Raw genomic sequence first — 16,516 nt, forward strand, 5'->3', positions numbered from 1 at the left:
GCCTGCTGGAGGTCATTTTGCAGGGCTCTGGCAGTGCTCCTCCTGCTCAAAGGCGGAGGTAGCGGTCCTGCCCCTGGGTTGTTGGCCTCCACGTCTCCTGATGTACTGGCCTGTCTCCTGGTAGCGCCTCCATGCTCTGGACACTACGCTGACAGACACAGCAAACCTTCTTGCCACAGCTCACATTGATGTGCCATCCTGGGTGAGCTGCACTACCTGAGCCACTTGTGTGGGTTGTGGACTCCGTCTCATGCTACCACTAGAGTGAAAGCACCGCCAGCATTCAAAAGTGACCAAAACATCAGCCAGGAAGCATAGGAACTGAAAAGTGGTCTGTGGTCACCACCTGCAGAACCACTCCTTTATTGGGGGTGTCTTGCCAATTGTCTATAATTTCCACCTGTTGTCTATTCCATTTGCACAACAGCATGTGAAATTTGTCAATCAGTGTTGCTTCCTAAGTGGACAGTATGATTTCACAGAAGTGTGATTGATTTTGGAGTTACATTGTGCTGTTTAAGTGTTCCCTTTATTTTTTTGAGCAGTGTATATACACACCCCCTTCTGGGATGTATAAGTTGGTAAGGAATCTTCGTATGTCTTCAGCCCCGGCCTCAATATTCAGACCCTGCAACCGAAGTACATGGTCATATTGAACTCCTTTTATCTGGCAAACAGAGGTCTGGAAACGGATACAACAAGTGTCTTTAACATGAAGCAGAAATCGAGTTATTTAATACATTAAGAACAGCAGCAAAAGGATAAACATTTAAATGGGCACATTTTTTACTTATATTAAGAACATCCAAATTCCAGATTTTCCAGAGAAATTAAACACGTTAAGTAACCAACAACACAACTGATGAACGCTGACACGCGGTACATTATTATGAACACCTGGTTGGCTAGTTAGTTAGCCCGGAGGCACCGTGGTTGTGAAATTGGACATTTAAGAATATTTGAGTTAAAAAGCTAAACAGCTCAACTCCTCAAATTACTTACCAGGTGAAAACCATAACTCTGGCTCCTCTGTATTTTAACCTTTTATATCGTAATTTGGTGTGATGCTGATAGATTGAAATTGTGTCCCTTTAAGAGCCCGACCACATTAACTGTGCACGAGCTGCCACATGTGCGCATTTTATGGGGAAGTAGGGAGGCTCAAGAAAAGTGGCGCGAGCACACAACAAGGGGTTGTGGGTAAAATAACAGGAAGTCCGTTTCTCTACCATGGCAACGGGGATGCTACTTGTGTGCGGATTGGCACTATTTCTAACAATAAAATCAAACCTACTTCACTCCCAGCAGTTTACGATTTCGTTTCAGCGTCCTTCAGACTGCAGCGTGGAACAGTTCTACGACATCTCCAGTCAGTCCTGTGTGAAATGCGGACCGAACCAGAGTACGAGTGCAACTGGTGCGTTATCAATGGTGTTGTTGGTTGTACTGTGACTAACGGGCTACCTAATTAGCAGTACGCTAATCTACTCCAGTCTGGGTTTGTTGTAGAGTCAATCGCTTTGTTTAAAACGTTACGTGTAAGAATAGAACAGGCTCAACCTTCTTTGCTAAATAGTACTTAACTACAGCAGTAGCGAATCATAAGGGAGGAATGTATGTATTTCAGTAAACCACCTGGTTAGCTAGCTGGTTATAATTGGATGAAAATGCAGCTAATATAGTGTAAACTGGCCTGCTAGTTGCATTGTCCTATATGTAGACTATGTTAGCTGGTTCATCAGTCAATAAGATTGCTGCAGGTATTGTTTGCTGAGAGAAATGGCACTGATGGTTTACAACGTAACCTACAACTGTGTCTACTGTTATAATCTCTTGTGTTAACCAATTACCCTCTCCTCCTTCATCAGGTCTGTCTTGTGAATGTGTGACTGGGTTCAGAGTTCTCGCCACCAATGGAGCTTCCATCACCTGTCAGCAGTGTCCACTAGAAAAACCGGTATATTCTTATTCTGTACTACTAGACAGTAGATGATCACACCATATAATACAGTACAAAATCAGCAATTTCAATTTACTTATCATTCACCGACCAGTTTAAAGGTCTCAGTCAATACAGATTGTCCTGGGAATTGTGCTGCACACAGGAGGTTGGTGGCAATGTAGTTGGGGAGGACAGCTCAAGGTAATGGCTGGAGAGGAATAAGTGGAATGGTATCAAACACATGGTTACATCATTGCTACGTTCCAGCCATTATTATGAGCTGTTCTCCCCTCAGCAGCCTCCACTGGTGCTGAACTGCATGTGTTGTTCTGCCTGTCTCCTGTAGGCAGTAACAGAGGATGGCTATGGGTGTATCCTCTGTCCGGGCAGTCTGACAGAGCAGGGAACCTGTCAGTGCCCGCCTGGGAGTATACTGGGTGAGTAAAACTGGGAGTATACTGGGTGAGTAAAACTGGGAGTATACTGGATGAGTAAAACTGGGAGTATACTAGGTGAGACAGCAGCTGGAGGAGCCACGTCTACAGGGGATGTGATGGTGTTTATGGTGCCCCGCTGTGTGATGCTAATGCTGTATTGTTGTACTGTAGTGGAGCGGGATGTCCAGGGGAACCCTCTGGAAGAGGCCAGGTGTGAGGTGTGTAACGGAGCTGAACCTGCCCTCTCAGCCCCTAACAGCTACGGAGACAGGTACCAGACACAGCCAAGTCTTCCTGCAGAACAACTGATATTTCTGCTCTAAACTCTCAGATGGCATGACTTGTTAAGATTCTGCTGATTGAACTGTTTACTGTCTGTCTCTGTCTGACTGTCTCTGGCTGTCTCTGTCTGACTGCTCTCTTGTCTCTGTCTGACTCTGCTCTCTTGTCTCTGTCAGGTGTCAGAGATGCCAGGCTTCCCTCATCAACACCTCTCAGTCCTGTATGTGTGGTTCCAACATCCTGGTGAGCCCACCCTCTATAATACGCGTGTGTGTCATGTATGGGTTTAAAATGAAATACAAGTTTAGAGCGTCCGTGAATCATATGTCATGTTTCTTTACAGGCTGGAGGTATGTGTTTCCCTCCCAACAACCTCCCTACAACTGTGAACCCTAATGTCAACTATGCCGAGCTGGTAAGTCAACACAACAGGGCCCAGTTTTTCAAATGTTATCTATCTGGATCTATCGGATAAGATTAAATGCATAGAAATAGAACGAATAATTTACTTGAATGGGGTATTCCGTTGTATTCATTCTATTTCTCTGTTTTATTCCTATCCGATAGGCAAAATCCAGGTAGATACTGTGATTTTTGAAAAACTGGGCCCAGAGCATCAGTGAGCCTGCTGTAGTTATGTGACTGTGGAGTTATAGTAACACTGTTTGGTATGTTCCCCCTGTAGTCCCTTCCTGTGCAATCAGCATGGTTCTCCACAAACCTCTACTCTTCAGCAGCTGCCTGCTTGGTAAAATATACAGCCTCTCAAATACCTGTTCACCTTTCTGTCCCTGGACGATCTATGTGCACTTGTCCGTGTGTGTGGTGTGTGTCCTGCAGGTGTTCTCTGACCTGATCGTGTTGGTATGTGTGCATTGTACAGGTGTATACTAACCTGACAGCATGCCAGGCATTGGGGAACATGTGTGTGATGAACATGCACTCCTTCAGCAGCGTGGCCAACGATGCCTGTGGTCTCTACAACACCATCTTCAGAGCTACCGCAGCCCTGGGATCTACACAGGACATATCCTACTGGTAACCTCTAACCCTTTTCCTGACCCCTAACATATAACCCCTAAAACATCTTCTGAATATCTACTCTTGCTCTGGAGTCTCTAACCACTGTTTTCAACCAATGATGTAAAATCTGGAGTAGATCAGTCAATGGAACTGTCCATTCCTGCCCCTGTGACTTTAGGAGAGCCAATCTCCCATGGCTTTACTACGGGGACCAGCCGGGTCTGGCCAACCGCGTGCTGCAGACAGAGCCACTTCCCACTGGATTCAGCTTCAAGGGACGCAACAGGGTCCGTAACACACACATTGACCCAACACTATTACCATAACACCTATGATGATCACTCCGATTCTACGTGCGTTGTCTCTCTTTCTCAGAATACAGACATCAACCTAGTGGCTGCTGTCTACAACGCCAGAGGAGACTTCCTCCAATGGGAGAAAGTGGGAGGAAACAACCTGCAGGTAAAACAGGAAGTTCATCTTGAGCCTGACTAGTGAAGGCTAGTCTTGCATTGCCACACTTTGCAGTCTCATAATGACTCCCATTCATATTGACCTTCAAGCTGAGCTGTCTACTGTAGTAATATTTGTAACAACCTGAGGTTGGGAGCAGAGCCCTTAGTGACACACAAGTCTAGCTTAAACGTATTCTTCTTTCCATCACACTGCTGGTTCCAGTGTTGAGACGCCAGTGTTTCATGATACAGCTCAGTCATAGATCAGTCGTTATCATTATTAGTTTTGACTTGAGGAAAGTGACTGTCTCCTCTCCCAGCTCTGTCCAGACACCGCCAGGAGACAGGAGGCAGCTTACACCTTTGGCACGGCCTACCAGGAGACTGTGAGTTTCTACCTCTATCCAGTGCTTGACTTGAACTGAAATGGGTTCCGGTACTCATTTTGGATGCCACTACTGTTTATACAGTATTTAGGTGCAGAAGCTCCACAATACTTTTGAGATAATATTCTATAAGAGGAACAGGAGCTTCGAGCAGTAGAACATTTGAGGTGCCGGGACTCAGATCCGGTGAACTCCTGCCCAAGTCAAGCCCTGTCTCTATCTCGTCAACATGTGCTGTGGTGTTTTCTCATGGTTACAGTTGTTTTTGCGTTCTCACTTAGCGCCAATTTTATTACGTATGTGTCTGTGTGTGTAGTGTGTTCTCTCCGTAGCAGACCTGTTGCGTGTTTATGCTGAGCCTTTATTCTATGATGTGTTTGTGGATCTGAGCCGAGGAGAGGACAGGAGACTGCTCCCCCTTCCCACACGCAACCTCAACCAAGAATACAACAGGAAGTTCATCAACCAAGGTGAATGTGGGAGGGGGTACATTTGTTTTAAATCCTTTCTCCCTCAACAAGTATCTTGAATAATTGGTGTGTGTAGGTAACTTGAACGACTGGTACCTATCGAGACGTGTGTTACTGGTGGACACTCTGAGTGGGAGAGAGAAGAGCCTCGGCTCTCTGCCAAAAGTCATACGCATCGCAAGCAGCATCAGGATTGGGTGAGTTGCACACACAAACACACATCCATGTAGGACTAGACGCATTCATCAATGTTAGCAGGGTGTGAAAACATGTGTGTGTATTTATGACATAGGTTTCAGCTGGTGCCAGGGACTCAGAAGGGACAGGTGTTCCCTCCTCTCCTCTCTATGACCTACTCAGACGTCCTCATCACTGCCCCAAACACACAGACTGTCTCTGTGAGTAACACATCACACACACACACCTTCTCACAGCACACACACACACATCCCTGATCCCACTGTAACTTCTGTGTGTTCTAGGTGTCGTTTGCTGTGGACTATGAAATGGACCAGACTGAAGCTCACATGAAGACTGATGTGAGTAACCAGGGGACAGAGAACGAGAAGGGTAATGCTGTTGCGATTGCATGTATAGTGAAGACCATAATGATTTGTGTGTGTGTGTGTGTAGATCGCCCTAGGTGTGTTGGGTGGCGTTTCTGTTCTGTATTCCCTGGTGAAGACAGCCAGCTGGAAGAGGAGGATTGGCTCTCCTCTTATTGACATGGAGGTACCTGACCTTTAACCTGTAACCCCGACTTCTAACCAAATCAAATGTATTTATATAGCCCTTCGTACATCAGCTGATATCTCAAAGTGCTGTACAGAAATCCAGCCTAAAACCCCAAACAGCAAGCAATGCAGGTGTAGAAGCATGGTGGCTAGGAAAAACTCCCTAGAAAGGCCAAAACCTAGGAAGAAACCTAGAGATGAACCAGGCTATGAGGAGTGGCCAGTCATCTTCTGGCTGTGCCGGGTGGAGATTATAACAGAACATGGCCAAGATGTTCAAATGTTCATAAATGACCAGCATGGTCAAATAATAATAATCACAGTAGTTGTCGAGGGTGCAGCAAGTCAGCACCTCAGGAGTAAATGTCAGTTGGCTTTTCATAGCCGATCATTAAGAGTATCTCTAACGCTCCTGCTGTCTCTAGAGAGTTGAAAACAGCAGGTCTGGGACAGGTAGCACGTCCGGTGAACAGGTCAGGGTTCCATAGCCACAGGCAGAACAGTTGATACTGGATCAGCAGCACGGTCAGGTGGACTGGGGACAGCAAGGAGTCATCATGTCAGGTAGTCCTGAGGCATGGTCCTAGGGCTTAGGTCCTCAGAGAGAGAGAAATAAAGAATTAGAGAGAGCATACTTAAATTCACACAGGACACTGTATAAGACAGGAGAAGTACTCCAGATATAACAAACTGACCCTAGCCCCCCGACACATAAACTACTGCAGCATAAATACTGGAGGCTGAGACAGGAGGGGTCAGGAGACACTGTGGCCCCATCCGATGATACCCCCGGACAGGGCCAAACAGGAAGGATATAACCCCACCTAATTTGCCAAAGCACAGCCCCCACACCACTAGAGGATATCTTCAACCACCAACTTACCATCCTGAGACAAGCCCGATTATAGCCCACACAGATCTCCGCCACGGCACAACCCAAGGGGGGCGCCAACCCAGACAGGAAGATCACGTCAGTGACTCAACCTCAGCCTCTGTAAAAGGGTTAGAGTCAGAGAATCCCAGTGGAGAGAGGGGAACCGGCCAGGCAGAGACAGCAAGGGCGGTTCGTTGCTCCATAGCCTTTCCGTTCACCTTCACACTCCTGGGCCAGACTACACTCAATCATATGACCCACTGAAGAGATGAGTCTTTAGTAAAGACTTAAAGGTTGAGACTGAGTCTGCGTCTCTGACATGGGTAGGCAGACCATTCCATAAAAATTGAGCTCTATAGGAGAAAGCCCTGCCTCCAGCTGTTTGCTTAGAAATTATAGGGACAATTAGGAGGCCTGCGTCTTGTGACCGTAGCGTACGTGTAGGTATGTACGGCAGGACCAAATCAGAGAGATAGGTAGGAGCAAGCCCATGTAATGCTTTGTAGGTTAGCAGTAAAACCTTGATATCAGCCCTTGCCTTAACAGGAAGCCAATGTAGGGAGGCTAGCACTGGAGTAATATGATCCAATTATTTGGTTCTAGTCAGGATTCTAGCAGCCGTATTTAGCACTAACTGAAGTTTATTTAGTGCTTTATCCGGGTAGCCGGAAAGTAGAGCATTACAGTAGTCTAACCTAGAAGTAACAAAAGCATGGATTCATTTCTCTGCATCATTTTTGGACAGATAGTTTCTGATTTTTGCAATGTTACGTAGATGGAAAAAAGCTGTCCTTGAAATGGTCTTGATATGTTCTTCAAAAGAGAGATCAGGGTCCAGAGTAACGCAGAGGTCCTTCACAGTTTTATTTGAGACGACTGTACAACCATTAAGATTAATTGTCAGATTCAACAGAAGATCTCTTTGTTTCTTGGGACCTAGAACAAGCATCTCTGTTTTGTCCGAGTTTAAAAGTAGAAAGTAACCATTCACTTTAAACACCCAAATGCATTTATTTAAATGTAGAATTCGATTGCATGTTTGTCATATATTTTCCCTGACCTCTCTCTCTCTGCCTCTCCTTCTCTATTCTGTCTCTCAGACCGTATTGAAGTTCCTGTTGTTTTACGCTGGTGATCTGGCTAACGTCTTCTTCTTCATCACCGTGGGAACAGGCCTGTACTGGCTCATCTTCTATAAGGTAGACAGAGACCCCCGCAGACAGACACACACCACAGCCCCCCCCCCCCCCCCCCCACACACACACACACTAACAGACCTTTACCTCTGACCCTGGTCTTTACTCCTGTTTATACGGATTGTGATTTTATTCAAGGTTTTTCTCTTCTTTCTTCTCCTGGGCTGCACACTCAGACGGTGGAGGCAAGTCTTTCTCTTCTCCTCCCCTCCTCTTTTCCTCTCCCCCTCCCACACAAGAACATTAAAAATGTGTGTGTGTGTGTGTGTGTGTCTAGGCCCAGCATTTTGTGTCAGTGCTGCTACCGTTACCAGGTCTGCAGGAGGAGAGGTTTGTGGCGTATGTGGGCTGTGCCTTTGCTCTCAAGGTGAGGCCATCCCACCCTGTTGACAGCTTGTATTATGTGTATGCTTCTATTTGTCTAAAATTGTGGTATTTGAAGTCGTGGGAGCGACCCCTAGTGTGGGCGAGGGGGAATTGCAGTGGAGTCACCACGTTAAAAAAAAAACGATGATATATTTTTTGGGGCTTGGGGATTACAGTACAGATTATTTGAAAAATTAAATGTGATTTAATAAATTATTTATATTGGTTCTCCTAATTTTGTAAGAGATAAAAATGAATTGAATGTTATTTGTTAATGTAAAATGTCAATTTACAGATTTTTAAGGTTGTGTAAGTATATAAATTGGTTCAAACCACCTAAAACCAACTAAGGCATAGATGATGGTAATAAGAGCTACAGCAGGTTCTCACCACTGGTGGGATAACATGCTGTAACGTCCTCAAACGTGCAGAAACATCTAGTTCCAAAATTCTAATACTTTTCTGTTTTGTGTGCCAACGCTAAGGATAACGCTTTGTGGCACACCTATAGGAAAACTGTCAGGAAAATAGGGCTGGTGTTAATATAGGTGAATCTGTTGAAACTTGCAGGTCAACTCCTATGACTCAGTGTTAGGATGCCAAGGATCTTAATTATCTATTATTTCATTAAACAAATAATCAATTTTTCTGACAGTTTTTCCCAAGGCGGCGGCATAGGTGCCAATGGCATATTAGAAGATATGAAGGCCTCATCAATCCACACCTAGGAAGACCACATGACTTAACACACATGCACACACCCAAACCCACACACAGATTGTGACCCAACGTTCGGAAAAACAACATTAACATGCACAGTCAAAGAACACTTGGGTTTTACGGGGAAAACACTTCAGCTGAGCAGTCGCTTGTTCATGGATCTGTGCTACTTCACAACTCTGTTCTCTTCCCTGAAGCACATGCAGATTTGGATAGTGAGAGGTTTTGCTGAGGAAGTGATTTCCCACTTTCCTGTGGTAACCTTGTGTTGGAGCCTCCTAATCCTAATAATACATTTGGGGGGGAAAAGGAACATATTTGCCTTTTTCATCCTATTTATCGAATAGCGGTGGAATTATTGGTCGATATATCGGTCATTATATTTGGGGTGGGGTCACAAGAAATTCTGCCGATAGAAATGGGATCCCTGCTGAAAAAGTTTGAATACCACTGGTCTAAATTGTCTTCCTGTCCTCCAGACTGTGCAGTTTCTCCATAAGCTGATCCAGCAGTTGTCAGTGGATATCTTCTTCATAGACTGGGAGAGACCGCGCGGCAAAGCCAACAAGACCATCCAGGGTACGTAGTCAAAAAACGCCTTTTCCCCTTTTCTCTGAAAGTGGTTTTACCCCTCTGTCTCTCTGAATTAGAAGTGACCATGATTTGGGTTGTTGTCAGGCAATGGCAACGGTGAGGCGAAGCACAGCCCTTCTCCTGTCAGCATCTGGAGGACCTACTTTGTGGCCAACGAGTGGAATGAGATTCAAACCATACGCAAGATCAGCCCCACCTTCCAGATCATGGCTGTGCTTTTCCTACTGGAGGTACACACACATCTTCCTTCCGTCTCTCTCTGTCTCCTTGTCTGTGTCTCTCTGTCTCTCTCTGCCTCCTTGTCTGTCCCTTTGTGTCTGTCGCTCTCTGCCCCTCTGTCTCTCTGCCTCCTTGTCTGTCCCTTTGTGTCTGTCGCTCTCTGCCCCTCTGTCTCTCTGTCTCCTTGTCTGTTCCTCTGTGTGTCTCTGTCTCTTTCTGTCTCCTTGTCTGTCTCTTTCTGTCTCCTTGTCTGTCTCTCTCTGTCCCTCTGTGCCTCCCTCTGACTCTCTTTCCCATCAGAGAAATGGCAGCATTCTCCCCTGATACATTTCAAATCACTTTCTTAACTCTCTCTCTGTGACTCTGTTGCTCTCTCTTTCTCTCTCCCTCTGTTTCTAGGTGGTTGGCTTCTCTAGTCTGGCCCTTAGGGACCCCTGGTCAGATCTTCAGCGCCCCCCTCAGTCCTACTCCCCTCCCTACAGCCTGACGCTGCGCTATGGCCTGGCCGCCACACTCTGGCTCTGCATTGGACTGCTGCAGGTAGGTACACCCCTATGAACTGCAGACGTTGGTCAGACCTGTTACCAGAGTGGGTCTCTGGACAGGCTTTCTCACTCTGTGTGTCTTTCACTTTCTCTCTGCAGATCATTTTCTTCACTGCTTTCCATGAGCGTTTTGTGGAGGATAAGATCCGTCAGTTTGTGGACCTATGCTCTATCAGCAACGTAAGTATCACTCTCACCAGAATAGTGTCTCAGCTGCCGTGCACATTTTGTAAAAGTGAGATGGGCTGATGAACTGCTGCTGTTTTAATGCTATCAGTCATTTAAACAACGTTTTTCTTCTCTTAGATTTCGGTGCTGCTGCTGTCCCACAGGTGTTTTGGTTACTACATCCACGGGCGCTCCGTCCACGGCCACGCTGACACCAACATGGAGGAGATGAACATCAACCTCAAGAGAGAGGCCGTACGTACACAGACAGACAGAGAGTGTGTGTGTGTGGAATTGGGATGTGTGGAATTGGGATGTGTGTGTTTCGTTCCGATATAAAAAGCTATTCAACCCTTTCTCTCTTTGTAAGGAGTCTCTGTGTGGTCAGAGAGGTCTCCTTCCCAACACAGACACTCAGACCTTCCAGATCTCCATCACCAGCCGCCTACGCCTGCAGTACGACCGCATCCTGGAGCCCCTCAGCAGGGTGGGGCTGTGTGTGTCTGTGTGTTGTTTGAGATCATCATAATCAACAGGAAAGATATTCATGTCTGTTCTATGCCATGTGTTTCTATCAGAATATTCTGTTACGTTGTACCACATTGAACGTGCCTCTGTCTGAAGCTTTTAAAAATGTAGTTGTCACATTTTTCATATTATTTCAGGTTACAACACATTTCATGATTTACAATTTCAGAATACTTTGTAGAGTTCAATGTGTCAGGTACACTCAAGGGCATGGAAATATTTACCTTGTTCAAAGGTATATCTGTGTTTGTCTCTAACAGAGAAATGGACCGTCGCGGTTGGTGGACGCAGCCTCGGGACACCCCTTTGACCAGAGCACCAAAGCCTACCACACAATGAACCGTTTCCTAGGATCTGTCATAGACCATGTAAGATATAAACATACCACACCATGAACCGTTTCCTAGGATCTGTCATAGACCATGTAAGATAAGATAAACATACCACACAATGAACCGTTTCCTAGGATCTGTCATAGACCATGTAAGATATCAACATACCACACACCATGAACCGTTTCCTAGGATCTGTCATAGACCATGTAAGATATAAACATACCACACAATGAACCGCTTCCTAGGATCTGTCATAGACCATGTAAGATATAAACATACCACACAATGAACCGTTTCCTAGGATCTGTCAAATACCATGTAAGATATAAACATACCACACACCATGAACCGTTTCCTAGGATCTGTCATAGACCATGTAAGATAAGATAAACATACCACACAATGAACCGTTTCCTAGGATCTGTCATAGACCATGTAAGATATAAACATACCACACCATGAACCGTTTCCTAGGATCTGTCATAGACCATGTAAGATATCAACATACCACACAATGAACCGTTTCCTAGGATCTGTCATAGACCATGTAAGATATAAACATACCACACAATGAACCGTTTCCTAGGATCTGTCAAATACCATGTAAGATATAAACATACCACACACCATGAACCGTTTCCTAGGATCTGTCATAGACCATGTAAGATAAGATAAACATACCACACAATGAACCGTTTCCTAGGATCTGTCATAGACCATGTAAGATATAAACATACCACACAATGAACCGTTTCCTAGGATCTGTCATAGACCATGTAAGATATCAACATACCACACAATGAACCGTTTCCTAGGATCTGTCATAGACCATGTAAGATATCAACATACCACACAATGAACCGTTTCCTAGGATCTGTCAAATACCATGTAAGATATAAACATACCACACCATGAACCGTTTCCTAGGATCTGTCATAGACCATGTAAGATAAGATAAACATACCACACAATGAACCGTTTCCTAGGATCTGTCAAAGACCATGTAAGATATAAACATACCACACCATGAACCGTTTCCTAGGATCTGTCATAGACCATGTAAGATAAGATAAACATACCACACAATGAACCGTTTCCTAGGATCTGTCATAGACCATGTAAGATATAAACATACCACACCATGAACCGTTTCCTAGGATCTGTCATAGACCATGTAAGATATCAACATACCACACAATTAACCGTTTCCTAGGATCTGTCATAGACCATGTAAGATATAAACATACCACACACCATGAACCGTTTCCTAGGATCTGTCATAGACCATGTAAGATAAGATAAACATACCACACAATGAACCGTTTCCTAGGATCTGTCATAGACCATGTAAGATAAGATAAACATACCACACAATGAACCGTTTCCTAGGATCTGTCATAGACCATGTAAGATATAAACATACCACACCATGAACCGTTTCCTAGGATCTGTCATAGACCATGTAAGATATCAACATACCACACAATGAACCGTTTCCTAGGATCTGTCAAATACCATGTAAGATATAAACATACCACACACCATGAACCGTTTCCTAGGATCTGTCATAGACCATGTAAGATAAGATAAACATACCACACAATGAACCGTTTCCTAGGATCTGTCAAAGACCATGTAAGATATAAACATACCACACACAATGAACCGTTTCCTAGGATCTGTCATAGACCATGTAAGATATAAACATACCACACAATGAACCGTTTCCTAGGATCTGTCATAGACCATGTAAGATATAAACATACCACACAATGAACCGTTTCCTAGGATCTGTCATAGACCATGTAAGATATAAACATACCACACACCATGAACCGTTTCCTAGGATCTGTCAAAGACCATGTAAGATATCAACATACCACACAATGAACCGTTTCCTAGGATCTGTCATAGACCATGTAAGATATAAACATACCACACAATGAACCGTTTCCTAGGATCTGTCAAATACCATGTAAGATATAAACATACCACACACCATGAACCGTTTCCTAGGATCTGTCATAGACCATGTAAGATAAGATAAACATACCACACAATGAACCGTTTCCTAGGATCTGTCAAAGACCATGTAAGATATAAACATACCACACACAATGAACCGTTTCCTAGGATCTGTCATAGACCATGTAAGATATAAACATACCACACAATGAACCGTTTCCTAGGATCTGTCATAGACCATGTAAGATATAAACATACCACACAATGAACCGTTTCCTAGGATCTGTCATAGACCATGTAAGATATAAACATACCACACACCATGAACCGTTTCCTAGGATCTGTCAAAGACCATGTAAGATATCAACATACCACACAATGAACCGTTTCCTAGGATCTGTCATAGACCATGTAAGATATAAACATACCACACAATGAACCGTTTCCTAGGATATGTCATAGACCATGTAAGATATCAACATACCACACAATGAACCGTTTCCTAGGATCTGTCATAGACCATGTAAGATATAAACATACCACACAATGAACCGTTTCCTAGGATCTGTCATAGACCATGTAAGATATAAACATACCACACACCATGAACCGTTTCCTAGGATCTGTCAAAGACCATGTAAGATAAGATAAACATACCACACCATGAACCGTTTCCTAGGATCTGTCATAGACCATGTAAGATAATCATACCACACACCATGAGTCACTTCCTGGGATCTGTTCTAAATATTTTCACACACACCCTTTCCTGATGTTATGTTGTATTCTCTGTAGGCCCATCGGGACATGGAATACGTTGTGAGAGACAAACTGTTTTTTGAGAGAGTCATAGGGATGGAGTTCTTGGAGCCTATGGACAAGAGCATCTTCTACAACGGTTATGCTGCAACCTTCCCTCCATCTTGTGCCAACATCACTTCTTTTTCAATCTTGGTTCCAATAGTTTATATGTATATACAGTACCAGTCAAAAGTTTGGACACACCTACTCATTCAAGGGTTTTTCTTTATTTTTACATTGTAGAATAATAGTGAAGACATCAAAACTATGAAATAACACATATGGAATCGTGTAGTAACCAAAAAAAGTGTTAAATCAAAATATATCTGAGATTCTACAAAGTAGCCACCTTGATGACAGCTTTGTACACTCTTGACATTCTCTCAACCAGCTTCATGAGGTAGTCACCTGGAATGCATTTCAATTAACAAGTGTGCCTTGTTAATTTGTGGAATTTCTTTCCTTCTTAATGCGTTTGAGCAAGTCATTTTTGTTGGGACAAGGTAGGGAGGGTATACAGAAGATAGCCCTATTTGGTAAAAGACCAAGTCCATATTATGGCAAGAACAGCTCAAATAAACAAAGAGAAATGACAGTCCATTATTTTTAAACATGAAAGTCAGTCAATCCGAAAATTGTTGCAAAAACCATTAAGCTCGATGATGAAACTGGCTCTCACGAGGACCACCTCAGGAAAGGAAGACCCAGAGTTACCTCTGCTGCAGAGGATAAGTTCATTAGAGTTACCAGCCTCAGAAATTGCAGCCCAAATAAATGCTTCAGAGTTTTAGTAACAGACACATCTCAACATCAACTGTTCAGAGGAGACTGCGTGAATCAGGTCTTCATGGACGAATTGCTGCAAAGAAACCACTACTAAAGGACACCAATAAGAAGAAGAGACTTGATGGGCCAAGAAACACGAGCAATGGACATTAGACCAGTGGAAGTCTTTCCTTTGGTCTGATGAGTCCACATTTGAGATTTTTGGTTCCAACCGCCGTGTCTTTGTGAGACACAGAGTAGGTGAACAGATGATCTCCGCATGTGTGGTTCCCACTGTGAAGCACACCTGTCTTTTCTCTCTGCTTATATGAGCTGTTCTTGTCATAATATGGACTTGGTCTTTTACCAAATAAGGATATCTTCTGTATACCACCCCTACCTTGTCACAACACAACTGATTGGCTCAAAGGCATTAAGGAGGAAATAAATTCCACAAATACATTTTTAACAAGGCACACCTGTTAATTGAAATACAATCTAGGTGACTACCTCGTGAAGTTTGTTGAGAGAATGTCAAGAGTGTGCAAAGTTGTCATCAAGGCAAAGGGTGGCTACTTTGAAGAATCTCAAATATAAAATATATTTTGATTTGTTTAACACTTTTTTGGTTACTTCATGATTCCATATGTGTTTTGATGTCTTCACTATTATTCTATAATGTAGAAAAATTGAAAAAATAAAGTAAAACCCTTGAATGAGTAGGTGTGTCAACTTTTGACTGGTACTGTACATATCTGAAAACATGGCAGATACAGCAGTTATATGCGGTCTATATTACTACATTACACACACTGTGTGGGCTGCAGATAAATGGCAGTGTGGTCTGTGAACAAGCCTGGGCACCTGTATGACCTCTGAAATATGTCTTTATTCAACAGATGAGTCCCATTCGTTCAGTGACGTGCTGTTCTACGGGAACGAAGCCACTCTGTTGATCTTTGACACGCTCTTCTTCTGTGTGGTCGACCTGGGAGCACAGAGCTTCATACTGGCAGGCGTACTCACATATGTACAGCAAATGGTCAGTATTGTGGGTGTACTTGTCTTTGTTTGTGTTAGTTGTATAACAGCAAAAAATAACATTTATTTTCTATTCTAGATCTTTCGGTTAATCCGTAACGGTATTGGGCAGAGAAACCTGGCCAACAAAACATTGGTGGACAAGAGATTCCTGATATAGTTTCTGCTGTCAGAATGGTGAAAGTATAGACCAGGCGCAGGCAATTCCAGTCCTCGGGGGCCTGATTGGTGTCACAGTTTTGCCCCAGCTAACACACCTGACTCCAATAATCAACTAATCATGATCTTCAGTTTAGAATGCAATTTGAATAATCAAAGCTGTGTTTGCTAGAAATGGAGAAAAGTGTGACAAGGGTATTCAACTCTTACCCTACGAGGTCTGGAGCCTGCTAGTTTTCTGTTCTACCTGATCATTAATTACACACACCTGGTGTCCCAGCTCTAAATCTGAAGAAAAGCTGTGGAACTGGTCCAGAGTTGAGCTCGAGTGGTATAGACTATAGTATGCCATGCCTTGTTAGCATGTAACAGCCTTGGTAGCTGTGTGACTAGCTTGGTTTAATGCATGTAACAGCCTTGGTAGCTGTGTGACTAGCGTGGTTTAATGCATGTAACAGCCTTGGTAGCTGTGTGACTAGCTTGGTTTAATGCATGTAACAGCCTTGGTAGC

The 16,516-nt window shown here is 43.8% G+C and overlaps 1 protein-coding gene across 1 annotated transcript; it reads left to right on the forward strand.

Annotated features, from left to right (window-relative positions):
* Nucleotides 1–1,230: 1,230 nt before the first annotated feature.
* On the forward strand, nucleotides 1,231–16,403 carry LOC139388115 (meckelin-like). The gene is made up of 28 exons (XM_071134688.1): nucleotides 1,231–1,417; nucleotides 1,869–1,957; nucleotides 2,289–2,379; nucleotides 2,551–2,650; nucleotides 2,838–2,904; nucleotides 3,005–3,076; nucleotides 3,347–3,409; nucleotides 3,545–3,699; nucleotides 3,863–3,971; nucleotides 4,060–4,146; nucleotides 4,460–4,525; nucleotides 4,842–4,995; nucleotides 5,072–5,192; nucleotides 5,288–5,393; nucleotides 5,478–5,534; nucleotides 5,629–5,727; nucleotides 7,704–7,802; nucleotides 8,077–8,166; nucleotides 9,365–9,464; nucleotides 9,564–9,709; nucleotides 10,098–10,238; nucleotides 10,343–10,423; nucleotides 10,550–10,666; nucleotides 10,782–10,898; nucleotides 11,200–11,307; nucleotides 14,035–14,137; nucleotides 15,705–15,847; nucleotides 15,926–16,403. Exons 1-28 carry the CDS (start codon nucleotides 1,231–1,233, stop codon nucleotides 16,004–16,006), a joined length of 2,949 nt encoding a protein of 982 aa, XP_070990789.1. The 3' UTR covers nucleotides 16,007–16,403.
* Nucleotides 16,404–16,516: the final 113 nt, after the last annotated feature.

The sequence above is a fragment of the Oncorhynchus clarkii genome, chromosome 3 (genome assembly GCF_045791955.1).
Source record: "Oncorhynchus clarkii lewisi isolate Uvic-CL-2024 chromosome 3, UVic_Ocla_1.0, whole genome shotgun sequence".
Classification (NCBI taxonomy): domain Eukaryota; kingdom Metazoa; phylum Chordata; class Actinopteri; order Salmoniformes; family Salmonidae; genus Oncorhynchus; species Oncorhynchus clarkii.